Source organism: Pogoniulus pusillus, chromosome Z (genome assembly GCF_015220805.1).
Source record: "Pogoniulus pusillus isolate bPogPus1 chromosome Z, bPogPus1.pri, whole genome shotgun sequence".
NCBI lineage: Eukaryota > Metazoa > Chordata > Aves > Piciformes > Lybiidae > Pogoniulus > Pogoniulus pusillus.
In genome coordinates, this window is record NC_087309.1 from 87,566,312 (window position 1) to 87,585,428 (window position 19,117).

Genomic DNA, 19,117 nt, shown 5'->3' on the forward strand with positions numbered 1-19,117 from the left:
GGAATGACAGTGGTGCCCAGATAAAATAAAACATCTAATGCAAACACAGTGCCGAAGTGGTTTGCAGCAAAGAGTAATGCAAGCAAGAACACATGGTTCATCTTGGCTTATTAGTGTCTTAAAAAAACTGATGGTAAAGAAAGCAGACACTTGCTGTGCCCATGGGAGGCACATGCCTCTGGTATTAAGACCTGATGTTATTAATTGCTTCCATTCACCATCCATCTTCAGCTATCCAGGCCCGTTAGACAGGGGGCCCTGCTTTGGGAGTAGGGAGCATACACAGGACCTTGCAGAACAAGGATGTGGCCTCACAAGAGGTGCTGCTCTGAGATGTGCAGTTTGCACAACTCATAATACAGACACAGACTGGCTGCCTGCCTCTATCCGTACTCTGTATTCCCCCTTGAGCTGTCCCTATAAAGCAAAGCATACATTATTAGCCAGTCTGCTCCAGAGAGCCTTGTCAGTCCTGAGAGTCCTACATCCTGGGTATGAGCACAGCATTCTACATGCATGTGATGGCAACCTCCATTGCTACTGTGAAAGCTTTAGCAACCACTTCTGTGCAGGAGCGATCTTTCAGTACGCCGCATAGCCTATATATCAGGGAGGCAAAGAAAGCTGGGGATGCATGAAACTGTTGCCACAAAGGGGGCAGTTTCCCATCCTCAGGAGAGAAACTGAAGAACAAGTAAGAGACACAAAAGACAACAAAACATCTCACCTTTGTTGTACAAAACCCCATTCACTTCATCCAACTCAGCAAATTATTAGCATCATTATGCTATTCTTGGCAGGACAGAGAGAGGGTAGAAGGCATATCTATGACTACTGCAGATACTCAGCTAAAGAGCATGCACAGAGCAAAACAAAGCTTGAGCAAGGGTTTGGATGGGCTCTGCGTGCTTTCAGGGAACACGAGGCAGTATTCCAAAAAGGAAACCAGGGCTTAGGACTCATCAAGGAAGACAGAGAAATTCCTTTCTTACTTAAAAAGAAAAACTTTATTTTGATACATTAAAAAATCTATACATTTCTTAGACTAAAATACAGTTTTGCATCAGTATCCTGGCACAATGTCAGTTTACACAGAAAATCTAAGATTAGATCAGCACTGTTAATTTCCCTTCTCTTCCTGCATACACAGCTTGCAGTATGGAACATCTCACGTTCTCAAGACAACAATAAACAGTGTCACAATTACTTTTCCCATTTCCCAAAGGAGGTGGCATTCCACTGGAAAAAGGAGCACTTGTTAGTTGATCTTGGTTCAATGTAAAACACTAAGCCAGTCCAAGGGTTTGATTGCCCTGTTAGAAGTATGAATGAAAAGAGGATGAAAAACTTATTTCCAGATGAAGCTTTGATGGACTATGACAATGCAAATACTGTCAAGCCTTTAAAATCTGTTCAAAAGATTTTATTTTCTTTGCTTTGGGCAGCTGCTATCATCAGCAACACAATACATCATATTGAAAGAATCCTTTCTATAGGTACAGAATTTCACCTTTTTTTTCTTGCTCTGAAGATCTCCAGAGCAAAATTAAAACATGGGATGTTGCTGTGAGATGTCTGTGAATGAGAATATGAATTTTCTTAACTACTTGCAAAGACCTTGTGAGTTATTTTCTACCCGTGCAAGCCTGCTCTCCATAGCTCCACCTAACCTCTGGCAGCTGCTTTCTGGCCTACATTAGAAACAAAACAGCCTTTCCACTTTCTCCTTCCTCCCTCTCATAGGAGACACTACTATCACACTGTCTGTGACCCTTTTTTCTAATGGGAGCTGCTCTCCCTCTTCAGTTTGAGCAGTGTGGGACCTAACCAAGGCTCATAGTACTTATTTGAGAGTTTAAAATTACTAATTTCACAGGAACTCCATTTAGTGCCCAACTTCTGCTGGGTTTCAGGAGTCATCAGCTTCTGCTAGTTCTTTTTAAACACGTCAGTCCAATGAATGCCAGATAGCTTTGCCCCACAGTGGGTATTTTTAGATGTATTTGTGCTGCCTGTTGTCCCTACGAATATTCTCTTAGTCCTAATGTCTTTGAAGAGCTTTGGCTTGATTGCATCAGCTTGCAGACACATCACAGCTTCATTCCAGACCAGAAATTCTGTCTTTTATACACGACCCACATCACAAGAGATACCCCTTCTCTCATCTCTCTATACATAAAGTAATACCTTTGAGAACGGTACTTGTTACAGAACACAAGAAATACAAATTTACTAGTCTCCATAATCTCTTGGTGTGTGATGGAAATAACAGCAGAGATTAGATAATCTAAAGAGCATTTTAAAATTAAATACTTTAACTCCCATCGCTCCAACAAATGAACTCTGTGCAAGAAATGCTTCAAATAGGTCGGTTGGGTTTTCTTCTGGGAAACACAAGGGTCTTGTTTTGGGTTTTGGTGGGTTGTATTTTTCATTTGGGTTTTTTGTGTGTGTGTTCTTTGTTTTTTCACAAAGATGAAATGGGATTTCTGTGGTAGTAATGTGATACACAAGCTGTTCAAGAAACAATGGACTAGTCATGTTTAGATTTAGTAAACAGTATCTGCACAGGCAAAGCCATGATTTAAAAAACAGGGAAGCTGTTAGGTATCTACTTTTAAATCTTAAGTGTTTCTTAAAATGACCGTGCCATGTTCAATACAGCATATAATACGCGCTCAGAACAAAATGATCACTGGATGGTGACAATGAGAATATGTCTGCTACATGCATTTTTATTCTGACTCTATAACATACATTCACAGAATACATCATAACCACTCAGAGCAAACTGCTAAAGTGCATGCCCTGAGGGCACATTAAATATGTTGTCTCCAACACTGGCTGCTCAGTTGCCAGAACACTGATACAGAAAGGGCTCATTTTTGCTTTATATCCCCATTTTGTGCTGAAAGAGTAAGAGCTAGCATCCCCTGTTCCCTCCATGAAAGGGAGCACTGTGAAGCTGGCTAACTGCCTGCTGCAAAAAAAGCCCTTTCAGAAAGAAGTAACCACCCTGAGAAGGTGCTGTACAGAAATGCAAGGAGTCTGGGGTAAGTGGACCTGTGTACTGGGTTAGGCTGGGGTGGAGTTCATTTTATTCACAGCAGCCCAAATGGTTCTGTGTTTTAGACTTGCAACCAAAACAGTATTGATAACACAAGGTTTTACTGGTTACTGAGTAGTGCTTTCTCTGTTTCTCACTCCACCACCCCAGCAGAGCAGGCTGGGGTTGGGCAAAAGAGGAGGAGGGCACAGTCTGGACACCTGACCTGAACAGACCAAAAAACCATTCCAAACATAGTGTCATGCTCAGCAACAAAAATGGTGGGAGGTGGTGAGTACCTTTGCATCAGTTTGGGTTTCTTTTTTTCCCCTTTACTTAATTCTCTGTCTTTATCTCAGTGCTTTTGTCCTTCCAATCCTCTCTCATATCTTGCTGGAGGAAGGAACTTAGCACAACAAGAGTAGGGATTTGCGTGCCAGTCAGGGTTAACTCTCCACAATGTGTAACTGGGTTTCCCAGTTGAAGTTTTCCTTACCAGGACTTGCTTTCCTAATGCAGAAAGCCCTTGGGTTTCCATTCTAAGCTAAGGCTGAATGTAAAACCCCATCCTGGTTTTGGCAGCTGGGAGTGTGAATGTGAGTTACTGGAATGCTGAAGATGCAATTCTAAGCTGACGATACCATATCTTTAGTCTAGCTGTGGAGCAGCACTGAAACTGTACAGTTGCACTCCTAATCACAGCAGTAACAGAGTGGTATCATGCGAAAAAAAAACCACCAAAACAAAACCAAAACCCCACAAAACAAAACCCCAAAAAATACCCAAACACAAAAAATAATCCTCATCATAGATCTTAAGTCATTGCCTCAGGAAGGTGACAAGATGTGTGAGATGGTATGTGCTATGACTGGTGGGACAAGGAGGACACTCTGTAGCTTGGCACTCCTTTGCTGAAAAAGCAATACAGGAATGAGAGCCAAAAAGAACAAAAAAAAAAATATCTAGGGCTGGGAGAAGCAATAAAGACAACACACTGCTGCTCAGCTTACAAATAAAACAGAGTAATACAGTGGGGGAAAAAAAGGAAACCATTTATTGAATGGCATGATTTCTTCCTTTGAAACCTAGCTGGTTAGGGGCTATGACAGACAGCCTACAGAAACCAAAAGCTGGGAACCAGTAATCCCATTGGCTTGGTTTTTAAATCCACATTGTCCAGCCTGAATCTCCAGTCCTCAAGTACTACTTGGCTCAGTGGACTTTCCAAGCAGATGAATTCTCTGTTTCAGCTGTCTCTTCTGCAGCATTATTCCCAGTGCAGCATCACTCTCTAGTTAGTCTAGACTGCTTCCCACAAAGCATTGGCTTTAACAGCCAACTGGCAAAATAGAAGTTAGTTAATCCATCACAACTGGCAGACCCCAGCACCTCTACTGCCAACTAGGGATTTACACATCAAGCATTTCCCTACTCCACTATCCCCACTGGGGAAGGAAAACAGAGTCTAAATCTGTCCTGAAAAGTTGTCTCTTCAGAATTCAGTCTTGTCCTTATCTCCTTGCACAAGACAGTGCTGGAAGAGGGCAGTTTGTAGTCTGGTTGTAAATGAACTTCAAAGGACATTCAAAAGCTTTAAAGGGGCACTGGAAAGCCTGTGTGTAGACAGAATGCCTTTTGGGCATGACCGAGAAACTCTGCATGCTAGATATACACTCAAGTATGGTGCACACAATTTTTATTAAGAACTTTGTAATGATATAGTTTTCTCACTTAAACATTACAACTACCCATAGAAAAGTGTTGCCTGTATCTTCTAAACACCATGTAAGTAAAACAAATTTATTTTTAAAACAGGATAAACTGCTATAAAAATGGTGCACAGTCAAGTCATACAAAAATACAAAATTTGTTTCCAACTGCAGTCCTAGTTGCAATTACAGAGAAAAGCCCCCACTCAGGACTTCCAAACACCAGAGAACACAAACTTGTGGAACTGGTCATGGCAGAAATTTGTTGTCAAAATGACCAGAATGCAAGGCTTCCAAAGCACCTCCAATAACTTCCTCACAAGATGGAAATTAAGTTTCTCTGAAAGCAGCTGGATATAATGGTAAGTCTCTTAGCCTTGCAGTCCAGTTTATAGAGTTAATCTCGGCCAGTTTTAAGTTTCTGTTGCTAAACCCCACTGATCTACATGAATATCATCGTTCGGTGCCACTGCCGTCTTAGACACTGGAAGAGTAGGAATGCCTCCTCTCCACCAACTAAAGGCTGCTCCAGTGCTTCTTCTAGACAGTTTGACCTCTAAATTTCACTGAGAGGCCTCACCAGTGCTCCAGTTTTACTCCCGAGGTGGAAGCTCCAGTCCAGTTATCTCCTACATGGACGCATTTAGTGCCATACCAATTACTTACTGATATGGCTCACTGGCATGAGCGTCTAAGTGCTTGCAGGACTGTATAATTCTGTCTCCCTGACTCCCTATCAGCTATCGTTTCTAAATGTATCTTTACTTTCATACCTTCCATAGAGTTTGGACTCGGTGACATGAAAAGAGTAAATCCTTTTAATTGGCTTACTAAAAGGAAACTAAACATATTTATCAGATGACTTCTAGAAGCAGAAGCGAAGTACTTCACTGCTGCAAAAAGGTCAGAGCACTGGTTAGCTACATGATACTATGTATTTTTTTAAACCTTCAACAGCAGTTTAGAAGTCTGATCCTCTGAAAGGAAGCACAGATAACCGCTTACTTACTAGACCTTGATAACATCAGTTGTGCAAGTTTCCACCTGGATGTACCTCTTCCACTCCATCACAAAGCTTTGTAGAAGGGCTTTTCTCTTTCAAAAGGTGTTCTTGAATGGAGTGATAGAACCATTGAGGCATTATTTATTTGTACAGAGCTTGTATTTAGTGCAATAAGTTTAAAAAGTCTGCTCTGAAATATTAACTTTACATTAACAAAAATAGCTTCTTTAAAAAAATTGTAACAAAAGGAGTATATAGCATAGACAGATCATGAATTCTTAGCAAATACTCTCCTAAGCAATTACCATTACAATATGCTGAACAACTGAGTATTAGCATTCATATCTGGTGAACTTCCAGACAGAAAAGAAATATAAGTATCTAACAATAATAATAATAATAATTTTAAAAAGCATGTTCTCTTCTCATTAATTGATAAGTTTATATAACTCTCCTGGCAGTTACACTTCCAAATAAATGCTTCTCTGCCCTTTCCTGTTCTAGCCACACACTGCAGTACACACAAATATGGATGAAGCAAGAGGTGAGGAATGGTCCCTTCCACTTTCAAGGCATTAAATGAAATGAAGCATACAGTAGTGCGGTTAGTTTCTCTTCCCACCCTCAGCATCTTTGTATTTAGTTATGAATTAATCATGAGTATGGCTAAGACTGAGCTTTAATGACTTGTTATTCCAATTGCTCACATGGAGAATCCACACCCTTCGAAGAAGCACTGCTGAAGTGTGAATGAGGCTACTGAACTCAAAAGGGAGGATAGAGGGCAATGCGTATGAGCGCTAAGTGGGTAAACCAGGAAGCTAATTGCATATAAAAATTATCTGTCCCCATTTTTTAGCTTCTCTTTAACAGCAGATGCAAGGGCTCCCACACTTCTGAATACCTGAGGAGTTGGTTATTGTGATATCTCATACCGATAAACAAAACTGTGCCCTGGTAGGGCTACAAGGTAAAATGACTGCTTACAAACCCAGTCAAACTGAATGAACTCTCACTGAAATCACTCCTGGAAAAATTAAATTTGAGACATTTCTTGATTCAAAAGTTTTCCTCACATGTCACTGCCATGAATTTAATGTGAACTTAAACGAACTAAACAAGTGAAACTCTAAACAGATCATCAGTGTCATGGGAAATCCATCTTTGAACTCATTCACCACCTCAGATTATCTTTACAACGACACTTCCTCCAGACTGTAAAATACCAAGCAGGTAAGAATCAACATTTCCATGACCACAATGAATAATTAAAAAAAATGGAACAATGATAAAGCTGCTTGTAAAAGCCACCCGTATGAAAAGAGTACATGTTTCACAAAAATAATTGTTAAAAAAAGTATTAAATCCCTGTTCCTTTTCTCTGATTTTGGCTGTTTATTTATATATATTTTTTTAATATATATATATGTATATATGTATATATATATATATACTGTTTTGGAATGTCAATGGGTTCCAATATGGCTGGCTAGTTTCAAGATGAACTTGCTCCAGAGGCCTAGAAAACAAAGTCATACAGTACAGTCTTAGACAAATGTCAAAGGACAAGGAGAAACTGAATCAAAGGGGTCGCTGGAAACCACAAAGAAATGTGAAAAGTTTTGTTGTTTTTTTTATTTCTCTTGTGCCTTGATACAAGAACAGAAAGTCCTATATGCTTCCTTATCTCTGCTTTTAACACCTATTTAAAACACATCTGCACTCAGGGTATTTCACTTCTAGGGCTAACTGTCACGTTTAAGAAATATCTGCATTTCAAGGAGCTTGAAGCAAAACAATAAAGACTGTCTGTTTTGTTTTGTTTTTTTAAAGGGCAGGGAGAAATAAAAGAAATAGAAAAATTAATTTCATTTTCAGACACCGAATTATGGGACTGTAAATGCTACTAGTACAGAACAGATCTATGCATTGTCCTATTCCAGATTCAACTGAGGCCTGTTATCAGTGCTTTGCGAATGGGTATCAGAAATTTGATGGAGGTAACTGCTGTGTCCCATCCTTGCGAGCAAGGGAGATCTTAATATTTCAGAGTCTACCCAAATTGAGCTGTACACCCGAGAATGGAAGATCACTTAAGAAAGCAAGGCCAAATTCAATTCCAAACGACACAGTCACTTGAGCAGCAGAACTGGGAGTAATTCAGCAGGTGACACTCTGGCTAAGCCCCAAGTGCTTTGTACCTTCTCCAGCAGTCCTAGGAGGACTTCCAGCCAGTACTATGTTCAAGCACTTAAAGTCAAGTCCCAGGAAGAACGAGACCACCCTTGACATAAAAGTATATGGTTTGCCCTTTACAAAGGGGAGTGAAAAAAGGGTTTTAGCATTTAATCTTTGAGCAGTCAATACAAAAGCAGAAGCAGTGGTCTGTGCTAGCAGTTGATGAGAGTGTAAGCAGAAAACAAGGAAGACCAGATGTCTGAATCAGAGGTTAACATAATGAAACTTTGGACTCAGATTTTTTTGGGGCATATGACTATAGGGTTTGTATACTCAATTCTAAATCATTTCAATGGCAGTTTTACATTTACAGCATTTAGACCACTCTGAAATGCCCAACATAAGTGTCTGTTTGAACAGCTAGAATTACTCCCAAAAGGAAATAGTAAATGAGCATATAATTAGTTTTTCAGATGTATAGACACAGCAGCATTTAGGCATAAGCAAATATAGAAACTGGTCTGCTATAATGAAATAGCAAAACACACAAAGCTATACATCTATCCACTCTACAGCAGGAACCCAGCTTGGTCAAAAAGTGCTCATGCAACAAGGCTTCACATATGTTATTGAGGGAGGAGGAAAAAAAAAGGTTACTGTTAGCATACATTTATTTAGATTCCACTGGGTTTAAAAAAATGTCCCCGTGGCAAGGAACTGAGTCAGGCCCACAGTGCTCTGAGAAAGTAATGGTAGAAAAATACTTTATTTCACAAAGATGATGACAAGTCATACCTTGCCCAGCCTGGCTCTCCATCATATGCTCTCAGTTCTCCACCTTCCAAACTCATCCTCCTATCTGTTATCTGTACCATGTACAGCTGTTCTTTATTCCAGGCTACTCAGACATGCAACGCCTTCCTAACAGCCACACCATAAGTAAAACAGGCTGCAGAAGCATAAATGATGCATTGTTCACTGTCTGTGTATCTGACAGTGTGAGATGGAAAGAGCACACAAGAGACAAGCAACGTAAGTAGTTGGCAATAAAAACAAACAACTAGGAGAAATGTCATTTGAGCAGGTTGAAAGGAATCACTGTATCCAATTCCTTGTGTAAAATAATTTGGTGAGAGCTTTAAATGCCTGGCCCTACTTTGCAACAATGGACATGCTCAGTAGTGTTCCTCAGGCTTTTTTGGTGAACATAAACAAAAATGGTTAAGCTCTGGGCTGAAAAGAAGACTTAAGTCAAAACAGCCCAATTAATTCCAGAGCCATCTTATTTTGAGAGTACTCAGAAACTGGGGCTATCTGGGTATACCACATAGCATGCATTACTGATTCTAATGAAATGATATCGCATTTGTTTTGCATGACACAAATTCCTTTCATCTTACTTTTACAGGAGATGGTCTCAGCTGTGACAAAAACTCTGCCATCCAGGTGATAGGCAAGCTCACAAACAGAAAAAGCAGAACATCTTGAGTGATACAGAGAACAAAAACTTCTCCTGAAGAAGTGCAGTCAGTAAAGACAAAGAGGGAGAAGAAGTAAAAGTGAAACTCTTGGAGGATCGCCACCTCCTCATCTGCACCTACCATTGGTTTCAGCTCTCTGCCCTCAGCTCCACCTCCTCGGCCAGCTTCTTTCATAGATTTCCTACTATTCTCCACAAACTCCTGAAAAATAGAAATGAAGTGAAAAGAGCTTTCTTAGAGTATCACAGTATCATCAGGGTTGGAAGAGACCTCACAGATCATCAAGTCCAACCCTTTACCACAGAGCTCAAGGCTAGACCAGGCTCCAAACATCCAATCTCCAAGATGAAACTTGCTCCTCCTACTTCTCTTGCTTATATTTGGTACACCAAGTATCAAAAAAGCCTGCCAAATGCCAACAAGAGTCTCTCTCATTTAATTCTGGAAGCCATACAGTTTTTTGCCTTGTGTGCTGTCACAACTTTCACATCTTGCACACAAACACTCTCCTTTATAGGAAAGGAAGGTAGGAGGGCAGTTACCAAAAAAAAAAAAAAAAAAAAAAAAAAAAAAAAAAAAAACCACCCAAAACAAAACAAAACAAAACCACCAAAACTCAAACAAACAAATCCAAAAAACAACCAAACCAGAAACAAACCCCATAAAACCAAAATCTCTAACCCAGAAAAAAAAAACAACTAAAAAGACAATCAAACCAGAACAAAACCAGGCAAACAAACAGAAACAAAACAAAATTATTATATCCTTATATCCTACAGAAACAAACCAAAATTATTATATCCTATCTGCTGAACTGTATGTAATGTTAAAATTCCATTAAACAGAAGCACTTTTGAGATAAATCTTGCAAGGTCTTTTTAATTTTCTTAACTTCCCTCAATAAAAAGTCTTACATTTTTCACTGGATCACAAACATCTATTCACAGATGCTATTTTTTTTTTCTTCCTTCTCTTAAAAGTGAGCATTCTGTAGCAAATTTCAGTAAACTTTTAATTTCTGGTGTTTGGTAATATCAACAACTGACTAAGAAACTCCACCATGCTTATCTGTGCTGCCTTCTGAAACAGCATGTGGCATTTCACTCTGTGTTAAAAAGCAACCCCATCACTGACTGTTTTATTTATGATACACTCTAAATTCTGTTGTGTTTTACAAAATATTTAACATTAAATTTTGGCATGTTTTTCCAACAAGTAATCAGGAAAAAAAACAAACCCAAAGCTATGCTAAGAACTCATGAGAGTCTTCCTCTAGCCTACTCATAAGAGTACATCTTATAGGGACATATTTGACAGTTGCCACTTAAAAACATTATCAAGAGAATTACCTACTTGATAAGAAACTGAAAGGCTTGAGAAGCAGAACTTTTACATCTTGGTGTCTAGTTAGAGTGATTAAGGAATAAGATGGAACAAACAAGTAAGAACTGAATTGTGCAAAGGGCCTTGATACAGCATCTAGGCTCCAGGACAGAATGTAAAGCCTGTTGTTTCTGTGAATGACAGACCAAGAGCCAAATTCTGGTTGCTGTCTACCTGAAAGATGACAAACTCCAGTATGGTCACTGCCTGTGTTGGAAGCAGAATAATTATTTTTTCTTTTACATTTCAATAGAGATCCTTCCTAGCAAAATACAAAACCCAAGCCCTTACCCTGTCTTGCTTCATTCCATTATGCAATGTATCACTTACAAGAAATGATACCAAAGAATACTACACATGATGACTGATCATCTAACAGCCAGCAAATAGAAGCCAATACCCGTGATGCCAAGGGAACAAAGAATCATTACTTACCTGATGATGCTCATCAAACCACACTTCTTGTTGTTCAAGCCATGAGACAAGGTAACCCAGGTAAAAAGTTACCATATTAAATTCAGCTCATTCCACTGTCAAAACACCCATTTTGTGGAATAATATCCTTAGACTTAGAGATCAAGGGGAAACTTACCATGAGAACTTTATCCATGTAGAATTCCCTCCCAGGGCTCCCATCATTGTATTTTGTATCGATGGCAAAACATAAGAAAAGGACATCAACAACCATTTCATAAATGGAAAGGAAGCAGTGAGCAACCAGGAATGCAAAGAGGCAGACAATGATGAGTGGCAGCACCCAGATGGTGTAATCTCGTTGGTAATTCAGCAACATAATCCCAGCCAAACCTGTACTGCAAACAATCAGGACCTGAAGAAGAAAACATGAGACAACTCTGATGGCAGAAGTATTTTGATATTTTTTATTTGGTCTGATTAAGGTTTCTTAACCTATGAGCTTCTTGCTCTGCTGAGCAGAACTAGAACCAGAGGTTACAGAACCTAGTGGTAATGACAGCTTTACCTCCTGGATTCCCCACGTTGCTAACCACAGATGACATTTTATCTATCCCAGCATGTGCAAATCAGAATAGTGTCAACCACATCCAACAAAAAAGGTATTTTTCAGATCAAGTTATGTTTATAACCTATTGTCACAATTCTAGTGTTACACAATATTGCTGTAAAAAATAACTTTAAAACTCCAGAAATTGATGCTACTAATCAGCTAACATGTAATTTTCTTTTTTGGTTGGAGGGGAAAGAAGACAAGTCTTAGGAGGATAGCATGAGAGAAACGACTTCCAAACTTGTCTTATTTGTCTCGCCTCCATACAGGGGAAGGTAAATCAGAAGTCACATAAAATCCTTCATGTAGCAGTCTCCAAAACACTACACCATGCGTGAGGTCCTAGCAGAAACTTCACTAGATAACAGACTGGTCTTTCAGAGCAACAGAAAGACTTAAAACAATTGTTGTGTCCACACAACATTTTAATAATTTCTGAACCTATTATTAAAACTGCAGCTAAACAGGAAATTGTAAAATTGGTCAGCTCTACTATTATGTAAATACCAAGACAGACTGGTAGAGGAGACAGGAGGGCAGCACTGTTCAAGTTGACACTATTTGTTGTATACTGCACTGCTCATTTTAACATATCTGTTCTCTGCCCATTTCTCTAATAACTTGAACATCTTTTTACCAAGATGTTTCCTAACACTTCTCAGACTCCTCCACAGCACCTGTAAGACTCATGGTCTCCCAAGTACCTATTTTGGTTATGTGTTTATTTCCTCTCACATTTTATTGACCTAATTACTTGATTAAAAAAAATCAGCCCACTGTACTATGTCTTAATGAAAGTAAAGTAACAAAGAAGATAGTTCGGTCCAACCAGTGTCCAGATGCTTAGGTACAAGTGATATAAGTGGATTTGCATTAAGAGTTTTAGTAAAAATTCTTCAAATGATAGGAACAATTCAGTGGACTAAGTTTCCATAAAGTGCATTTTCATCATTTGGAGACCCAAAAGCTTGACTGACCAGAGCAAATATGCTAGTCTCTCAATTCTCAGAGTAGTAGTAACTAAGTGGATTAAGCTGGCAGTTCATCACAGCAGGCTTCTGTGCTATCTTCCAGTCCAGTTTTGTCAAAACCAGTGATCAATAACGTGTCAATTTCCAACACAAACCTAGAGTGCTCTTATTAAACAGAATTTAAAGGAAATGCTTCTGCTCTTTACAGTTCTGCTTTTTAATCACAAAACCAATACAAATCTTAGAACTCCTAATCAATCTTCTCAACCTTCTGGGGAAAAAACAAACGAAACAAAAAGGTGTTGTCGTATTCACCTATTCCTTTCTAATTATTTTAGTTAACCTGAGTAGATAATCTGTTTATCCTCCATATCCTGGACAGTCCACAATGCAGCTAGAAGTGATATGGTGCATGCTAAGCAGGAGGATTTTTAAGGCATTTTGTATTTGGGGTGCAAGGCTTTGTTAAGGAAAGCTTGCTACTATAGGTCTGTAACAACGGTACACAGCAGACATACCTTTCCTAGAAACAGCATAAAATCCCCAACTGTGTTTATGGCAGCCACTCGCAAAGCATTTTCCACCAGAATAACAAAGGCATCCTTTGCTGAGGTGCAGAAGTTGGTGCTGTTGATAGCTGTGGCTGTATATGCATTCTGGGAAGAGATTAAAGGTTTACTCACGGACCAATCAGCTATTTCAGATGGATTTGGAACAGAGGAGAGGGGAAAGATGTGGCTTCTGAATAAGTCATGTTAACAAACAAAGATTCCCTTGGAAGTTGTTGAAACAAGCAGTGTGTACCAGCATGCAGAAGACTATGCATTTATGCACATCATTTATGCATTACCAAGTGTATTAAAAAAAAACCCTCATTAAACAGAAATTGCAATTTCTCTACATGAGAAGGTGAGCAGTAGTCTAAGTACAATAATTAAGTAGTTAGGAAAAATATCCTGGAAAAATGAAAGACTTTGAGAGTCATATAAGTCCAGCAAGACAATTTCTGGATACTTCACTAGACTGCATTCAGGGTTAGTGCCAGACATTTTTAAATGCTTCCTTCTATTTTCTATAGTTCTACAAGAAAAATGTGCAACATCGAAATACAAATCAGAGGGATATTTATAGAGGTACTTAAGAAAAGGCATAGCTACAGGCCAATAAAACCTCACTTACAAAGGGGTCTGACCAGCTAGTGTGTTCTAACTTGCCTCTGTTTTCCCATTTTGTAGGTGATGATGACAATGATTTGGTGTTATGTACAGCTTTTCAACTGCGTGAGTCATAAATATTACACCTAGAAGAGCTTCACTGTCTTTTTATAGCAAACCCCAATGTTGTTTGACACAGTGGACATAAGAGAGCACATTTCCAACCACTAAGCAAATTGTTACAGAAGGTGAGGTACCACATTCATAAAGATGAACACAGGGTACTTCTCACCCTTGCAAAGTAAACAAAGTCTAATACAGTGTAATTTCAGTAACAGAGACAAGACTTAAGTACCATCACTTGAGTTCAGTTCCAAATTAAGATACTTTGTGTGTCAGCTTCAGGTTGCATTCTGGAAATATATACATGTGTTATCATCCCTTACATAAAACTTGAATATTGAAGAGTCTTACCTGATTTAAGTAGGTCAGGCACTTTTCTAGACACCAAAGGCAGCAGATGCAGGCTTTAAGCATACAACGAGCACAAGCATTTTCCTAGGAAGGCAGAGAATGTGGGAAAACAGAGGTAAAGAGTAAAAATCAACAGATCTTAATTAAACAAGTATTCCTTTTTGTAATACTCAGCTTGGTAACTTAAGCAGTCCCTTCCAGTCCTATGGTCCTCTGAAGTCCAAAACTTGACTTCAGCCTCTCCAAAATTAAATTAGCTGTAAACAAGTCAGGGCTGTCAGCAAGAAAATGGAATCTATTCCTCTTACCTTTCCTTTTAACTGTGAATGAATATACATAAGAATCATTCGTGGTATCTTTACTAGTGTGATAATGAAAGACCCCTTTGCTACCGTTCCCAGGTGGTAACAAACGAGGCGATTAACAGATGCCAGAATAGGAGTAAATGGCAAATTCTTTTTCTCCCTGTTAGAAAAAACAAAAAGTAGAATGATCAGTATGCACATAGTATTATCTAGAGGTGCTACAAATTATCATTAAAATAACATGTAAAGGAATGTATTACACTAGCTTTCAGGGTATATTGTTCACCCCACACTAGCAGTCTGTGCAAGTCAGTTTAGCCTGTGATGCAGCAACAGGAATAGGATAAGGAGTCATTATGTCTCAAGGGTAGTCTTACTAATCATTGGCTGCATTAACACCATTGCTAGCTAGCAGCTACTATTTTTTCATTTAGACTACTGATGCATCTGCCTTCCCCTTCTCTCCTGCTCTGTTTGAGGTCTTCATGAAGACTTTTGAAAGGTCATTATTAGTTGTTTTCCTTCAGCAGATTATTTTCTCAGATGTTCTCCATTTATGGTTTAGCCACCATAACCACTCAAAGAACCATGTATTAAGCCTTAAAATAAGCTGATCACATGAATCCTTGCTTTCAGAGATTTGAAGCAATTCTCTGGTCAAGTTTCTGCTTTTATTTCCTAACAAGGAAGCCATTTTGTGGTGGTTTGAGGCTAACTGGAAAATTTTAATGCAAGAAATTAGATCATTGGTTGTAAAAATAAAATAATGATGAAGTCCATATCATTCATTAGCTTGCTGAAAGGGATAAAAAGTAAATGATTTGTCCTGCTGTTTTGGGATGCAGCTTCCTTTTTCTTCTCCTTTGTTCTGCTCCACTAACATAACAATGTAAGCTTTGCTGGTTGTTTTTTGTTTGTCCGTCTGGGAAAGTAAAGGGAGAAGGAAAGGGTAGAGAGGATAGCTTTTGAGCCTCTTCTGGGGAGTCTCCTTTGTCTGGAAGAGAGTTTGGATTTCTGTGTCATTTCTAATTTATATATAATTGTCAGTACTTGTAACTGTATGGGTATATATGCTTGTGAATTTTGCTTTGCTGTAAATATAGCTTCATCTTACCTCCAAGCCATCTGACCTAGTCTGGTAAATTCCAGAATGTTCCTAACTCACCACACATTTCTTTTTCTTGCCCAAATGAAAGTTCTATTCAACATCTAAAGAATAATTAGTCTTTATTATAAATATGGACATAATAATAAAAATATTAAAGGAAAAATTGCTAATGTTCCAAACACAATATATTTTCCTGCTTTGACAGTTACTTTCTCATTAATTTAATTCAAAAAAGGTAAAAAATTATAGCCTTCATTCTGTAAAACTAACATTTGTGTCATTTAATACTGGAATGCTAATCAGTGAAATAGTTTACCCTACATTTTCTTCCAATTCACTTTCAGAGCTCAGGTGGATGAAGCCAACCCTCAAGTCTATTCCCTTTGGAGCACAATCACATAAATGGTCTAAGCCTTACACTCAGGCAACCTGAACACTTTCTTGTTTTGAAGTAAATTTAACTGAGGGAAGCATCTGCATGCAGAACATCTTGGGGTTGGTTATTGCTCAAGTTGAAAGGAATCCATCTCACTTATGAGAAAAAACCTTGGCCTGCCTAGTGGATGAGGGAAAGGCAGTGGATTTTATCTGCTTGGACTTCAGTAAAGCATTTGACACTGTTTCCCACAGCATTCTCCTGGAGAAACTGGATGCACAAGGAAGTGGTGGAGTCACCATCCCTGTAAGCATTCAGAAATCATGTTGACGTGGTGCTTAGGATCATAGTTTAGTGGTGGACATAGCAGTGTCGGATTTGATTATCTTGGAGGTTTTTCCCAACCTGAATGACTCTATAATCATATGTTAAACTGGAACAAGTTGACCAGACAAATTGTGGATGTCTTCTCCCTGGAGGTGTTCAAGGCAAGACTGGACAAGGCTTTGAGCAACCTGATCTAGTGGAAGGTATCCTTGGCCATGGTAGGGTCATTGGAAGCACATGAATTTTAAGGTCCCTTCCAACCCATTATATGATGAAAGCACTTTTCTGTGGACAATAATCTCATTTGCTGTGGAATGCTGCTAATGTGCAAAATATTGGGGAAGCCCAAATGAATGTCCTCCCTTAGGTCACTCTTCAGATTACAATTGTACTTTAAAATGCATGAAAGGACAACAGGAGGGAGAAACATGTATTTACTAACTTAAGACTCCTGGTGCAGAGTAATACAATAAAATTAAAAGAAAAATCATGTGCCCTCAGGTGATAGAAAACACAAACCTACAGATGAAGCATGCACATTGCCAAACCATCTATTTCAATATGAAATATTAATAAGTTTTTGGTTCTTTACTTACTTAAATTATTCACAAGATTACATCCCTGTAACATCTTACAATCACTTCATACATGCATTTCATTGGTAAACTGGATGACTTCATCATTAATAGAATAGCAGAACTTCTCTCAGCACAATAAATTAATTCTTTGTATTTGATACTGTTTTAAAGACTAGGGCAGATAAGGAGTCAAAATGTAATTCTGATAAGAGTCTTGATTAAAAGGACAAACTAATTAAATATTTGCTGTCTGAATGACACACTTGAAAAATATCTGCATGTATTACTTAAAATCTTGGTTTTAAAACTCACAGACTCTTAAAAGAACATGGCAAGAATAGAATGTGGTTGCTGGAGTTTTTTATATGCAGTATTCTTCACAAGAAAGGCTAGAAACATACATCAAAAACCATTAGCTGAACTACAGCTGTATTTAGGATATTAACGATTCTTTTTCATGGAGTGGCATCACTCCAGCATCTGGAGTTTCCTTTCTTAACTAAACGACCACTGATAAATACCTTGTCAACATGCACTGCTCATGCTGCTCTTTATCTATGGATGTTGCATTTATACTGTTTGGAAATGATTTTTAAAACATCTGACATGAAACTACTTAACTAGGTCCTGAATAATAATGTGTTGGGGGTTTTATTTGGTTGTTCATTTATTAAGAAATTGCAGAATGGTAGGGGTTGGAAGGGACCTCTGGAGATGATCTTAGTGCAACTGCCCTGCCAAGGCAAGACTACCCAGTGCAGAGCCACACACAAACATGTCCAGGCTGCTTTTTAAAGTCTATAGCGAAGGAAACTCCATCACCTCTGCGGGTAGTCTGTCCCAGTGATCCATCACCCTCACTGTAAAGTTTTTCTTCATGTTGAGGTGGAACTTTCTGGGTTCCAGTTTGTGTCCACTGCCCCTCATCCTATCACCTGGGCACCAGTGAAAAGAGACTGGCCCCTCTTTTCTTCACATCCACTCTTCAGATATTTGTAAACATTAAGAAGATCCCTTCTCAGTCTTCTGTTTTCCAGACTAAACAGCCCCAGATGTGAGCTTTTCCTCCTGAGACAGATGTTCCAATCCCCTAATTGTTCTTGTAGCCTCTGTTGGACTCCCTCTAGTATTTCCCTGTCCCTCTTGAACTGGGGAGCCCAGAAGTGGACACAATATTCCAGATGTCGTCTCACTAGGACAGAGCAGAAGGTGAGAAGAACCTCCATAGACCTGCTGGACACACTTCTCTTGATGCACCCCAGGATGCACACCACTGGCCACCTTAGACACAAGGGCACATTGCTGTCTCTTAGACACCTTACTCTTCACCAGGACTCCAAGGACCTTCTCCACGGACTTGTTTTCCAGCAGGTGAATCCCTAACTGCACTGGTGCATGGTGCTGCTCCTCCTCAAGTGCAGGGACTCTATATTTGCCCTTGCTGAACTCAAAGGTTCCACTTTGCCCAGCTCTCCAGCCTATTTAAATCTTGCTGATTGGCAGCACAGCATTCTAGTATATCAGGCAGTCTTCCCATTTTGGTATTATCAGACTTGCTGAGGGCCCTTGATGAAGATGCTGAACAGCACTGGACTTAGTACTGACACCTGGGGAACACCACTAGGTCTCTAACTGTTACTTAGTCAGTTCTCAATCCTTCTCGCTGTCCACTCCACAAATCCACGCTTCCTCAGCTTACCTACGAGGATGTTATGGGAGACAGTGTTGAAAGCCTTGACAAAACCAAGGTAAACAACATCCACTTCTTTCCCTGCATCTACCCATTCAGTCATGCCATCACAGAAGGCTATCAGATTACTGAAATGTGATTTCCCTTTGGTAAGTCCATGCTGGCTGCTCCAAATAACTTTTTTTCCACATTATTAGAGATGACCTCCAGAATGAGCTGCTCCATCACCCTTCCAGGGATGGAAGTGAGAGTGACTGGTCTGTAGCTGTCTAGGCCTTCCATGTCCTTTTTGAAGACTGGCATTATA

At 39.2% G+C, this 19,117-nt stretch overlaps 1 protein-coding gene across 4 annotated transcripts in view; it reads right to left on the reverse strand.

Annotated features, from left to right (window-relative positions):
- Window positions 1-984: 984 nt before the first annotated feature.
- SLC44A1 (solute carrier family 44 member 1) overlaps window positions 985-19,117 on the reverse strand; it is a 79,957-nt gene continuing 61,824 nt past the window's right edge. The window contains exons 11-17 of one of the 4 annotated variants that reach the window (XR_010301412.1): window positions 14,735-14,891; window positions 14,427-14,510; window positions 13,317-13,454; window positions 11,393-11,629; window positions 9,538-9,618; window positions 8,732-8,885; window positions 985-7,277 (exon numbers count right to left, since the gene is read on the reverse strand). Coding sequence is in view for 3 of the 4 variants with exons in the window: in XM_064140911.1 (XP_063996981.1) it covers window positions 9,328-9,618; window positions 11,393-11,629; window positions 13,317-13,454; window positions 14,427-14,510; window positions 14,735-14,891 (907 nt within the window). In the remaining variant the exon portion in view is untranslated. Of the gene's footprint in view, window positions 7,278-8,731; window positions 8,886-8,908; window positions 9,619-11,392; window positions 11,630-13,316; window positions 13,455-14,426; window positions 14,511-14,734; window positions 14,892-19,117 lie in introns of those variants that run through there. The other 3 variants (XM_064140912.1, XM_064140913.1, XM_064140911.1) reach the window with 3 other exon arrangements.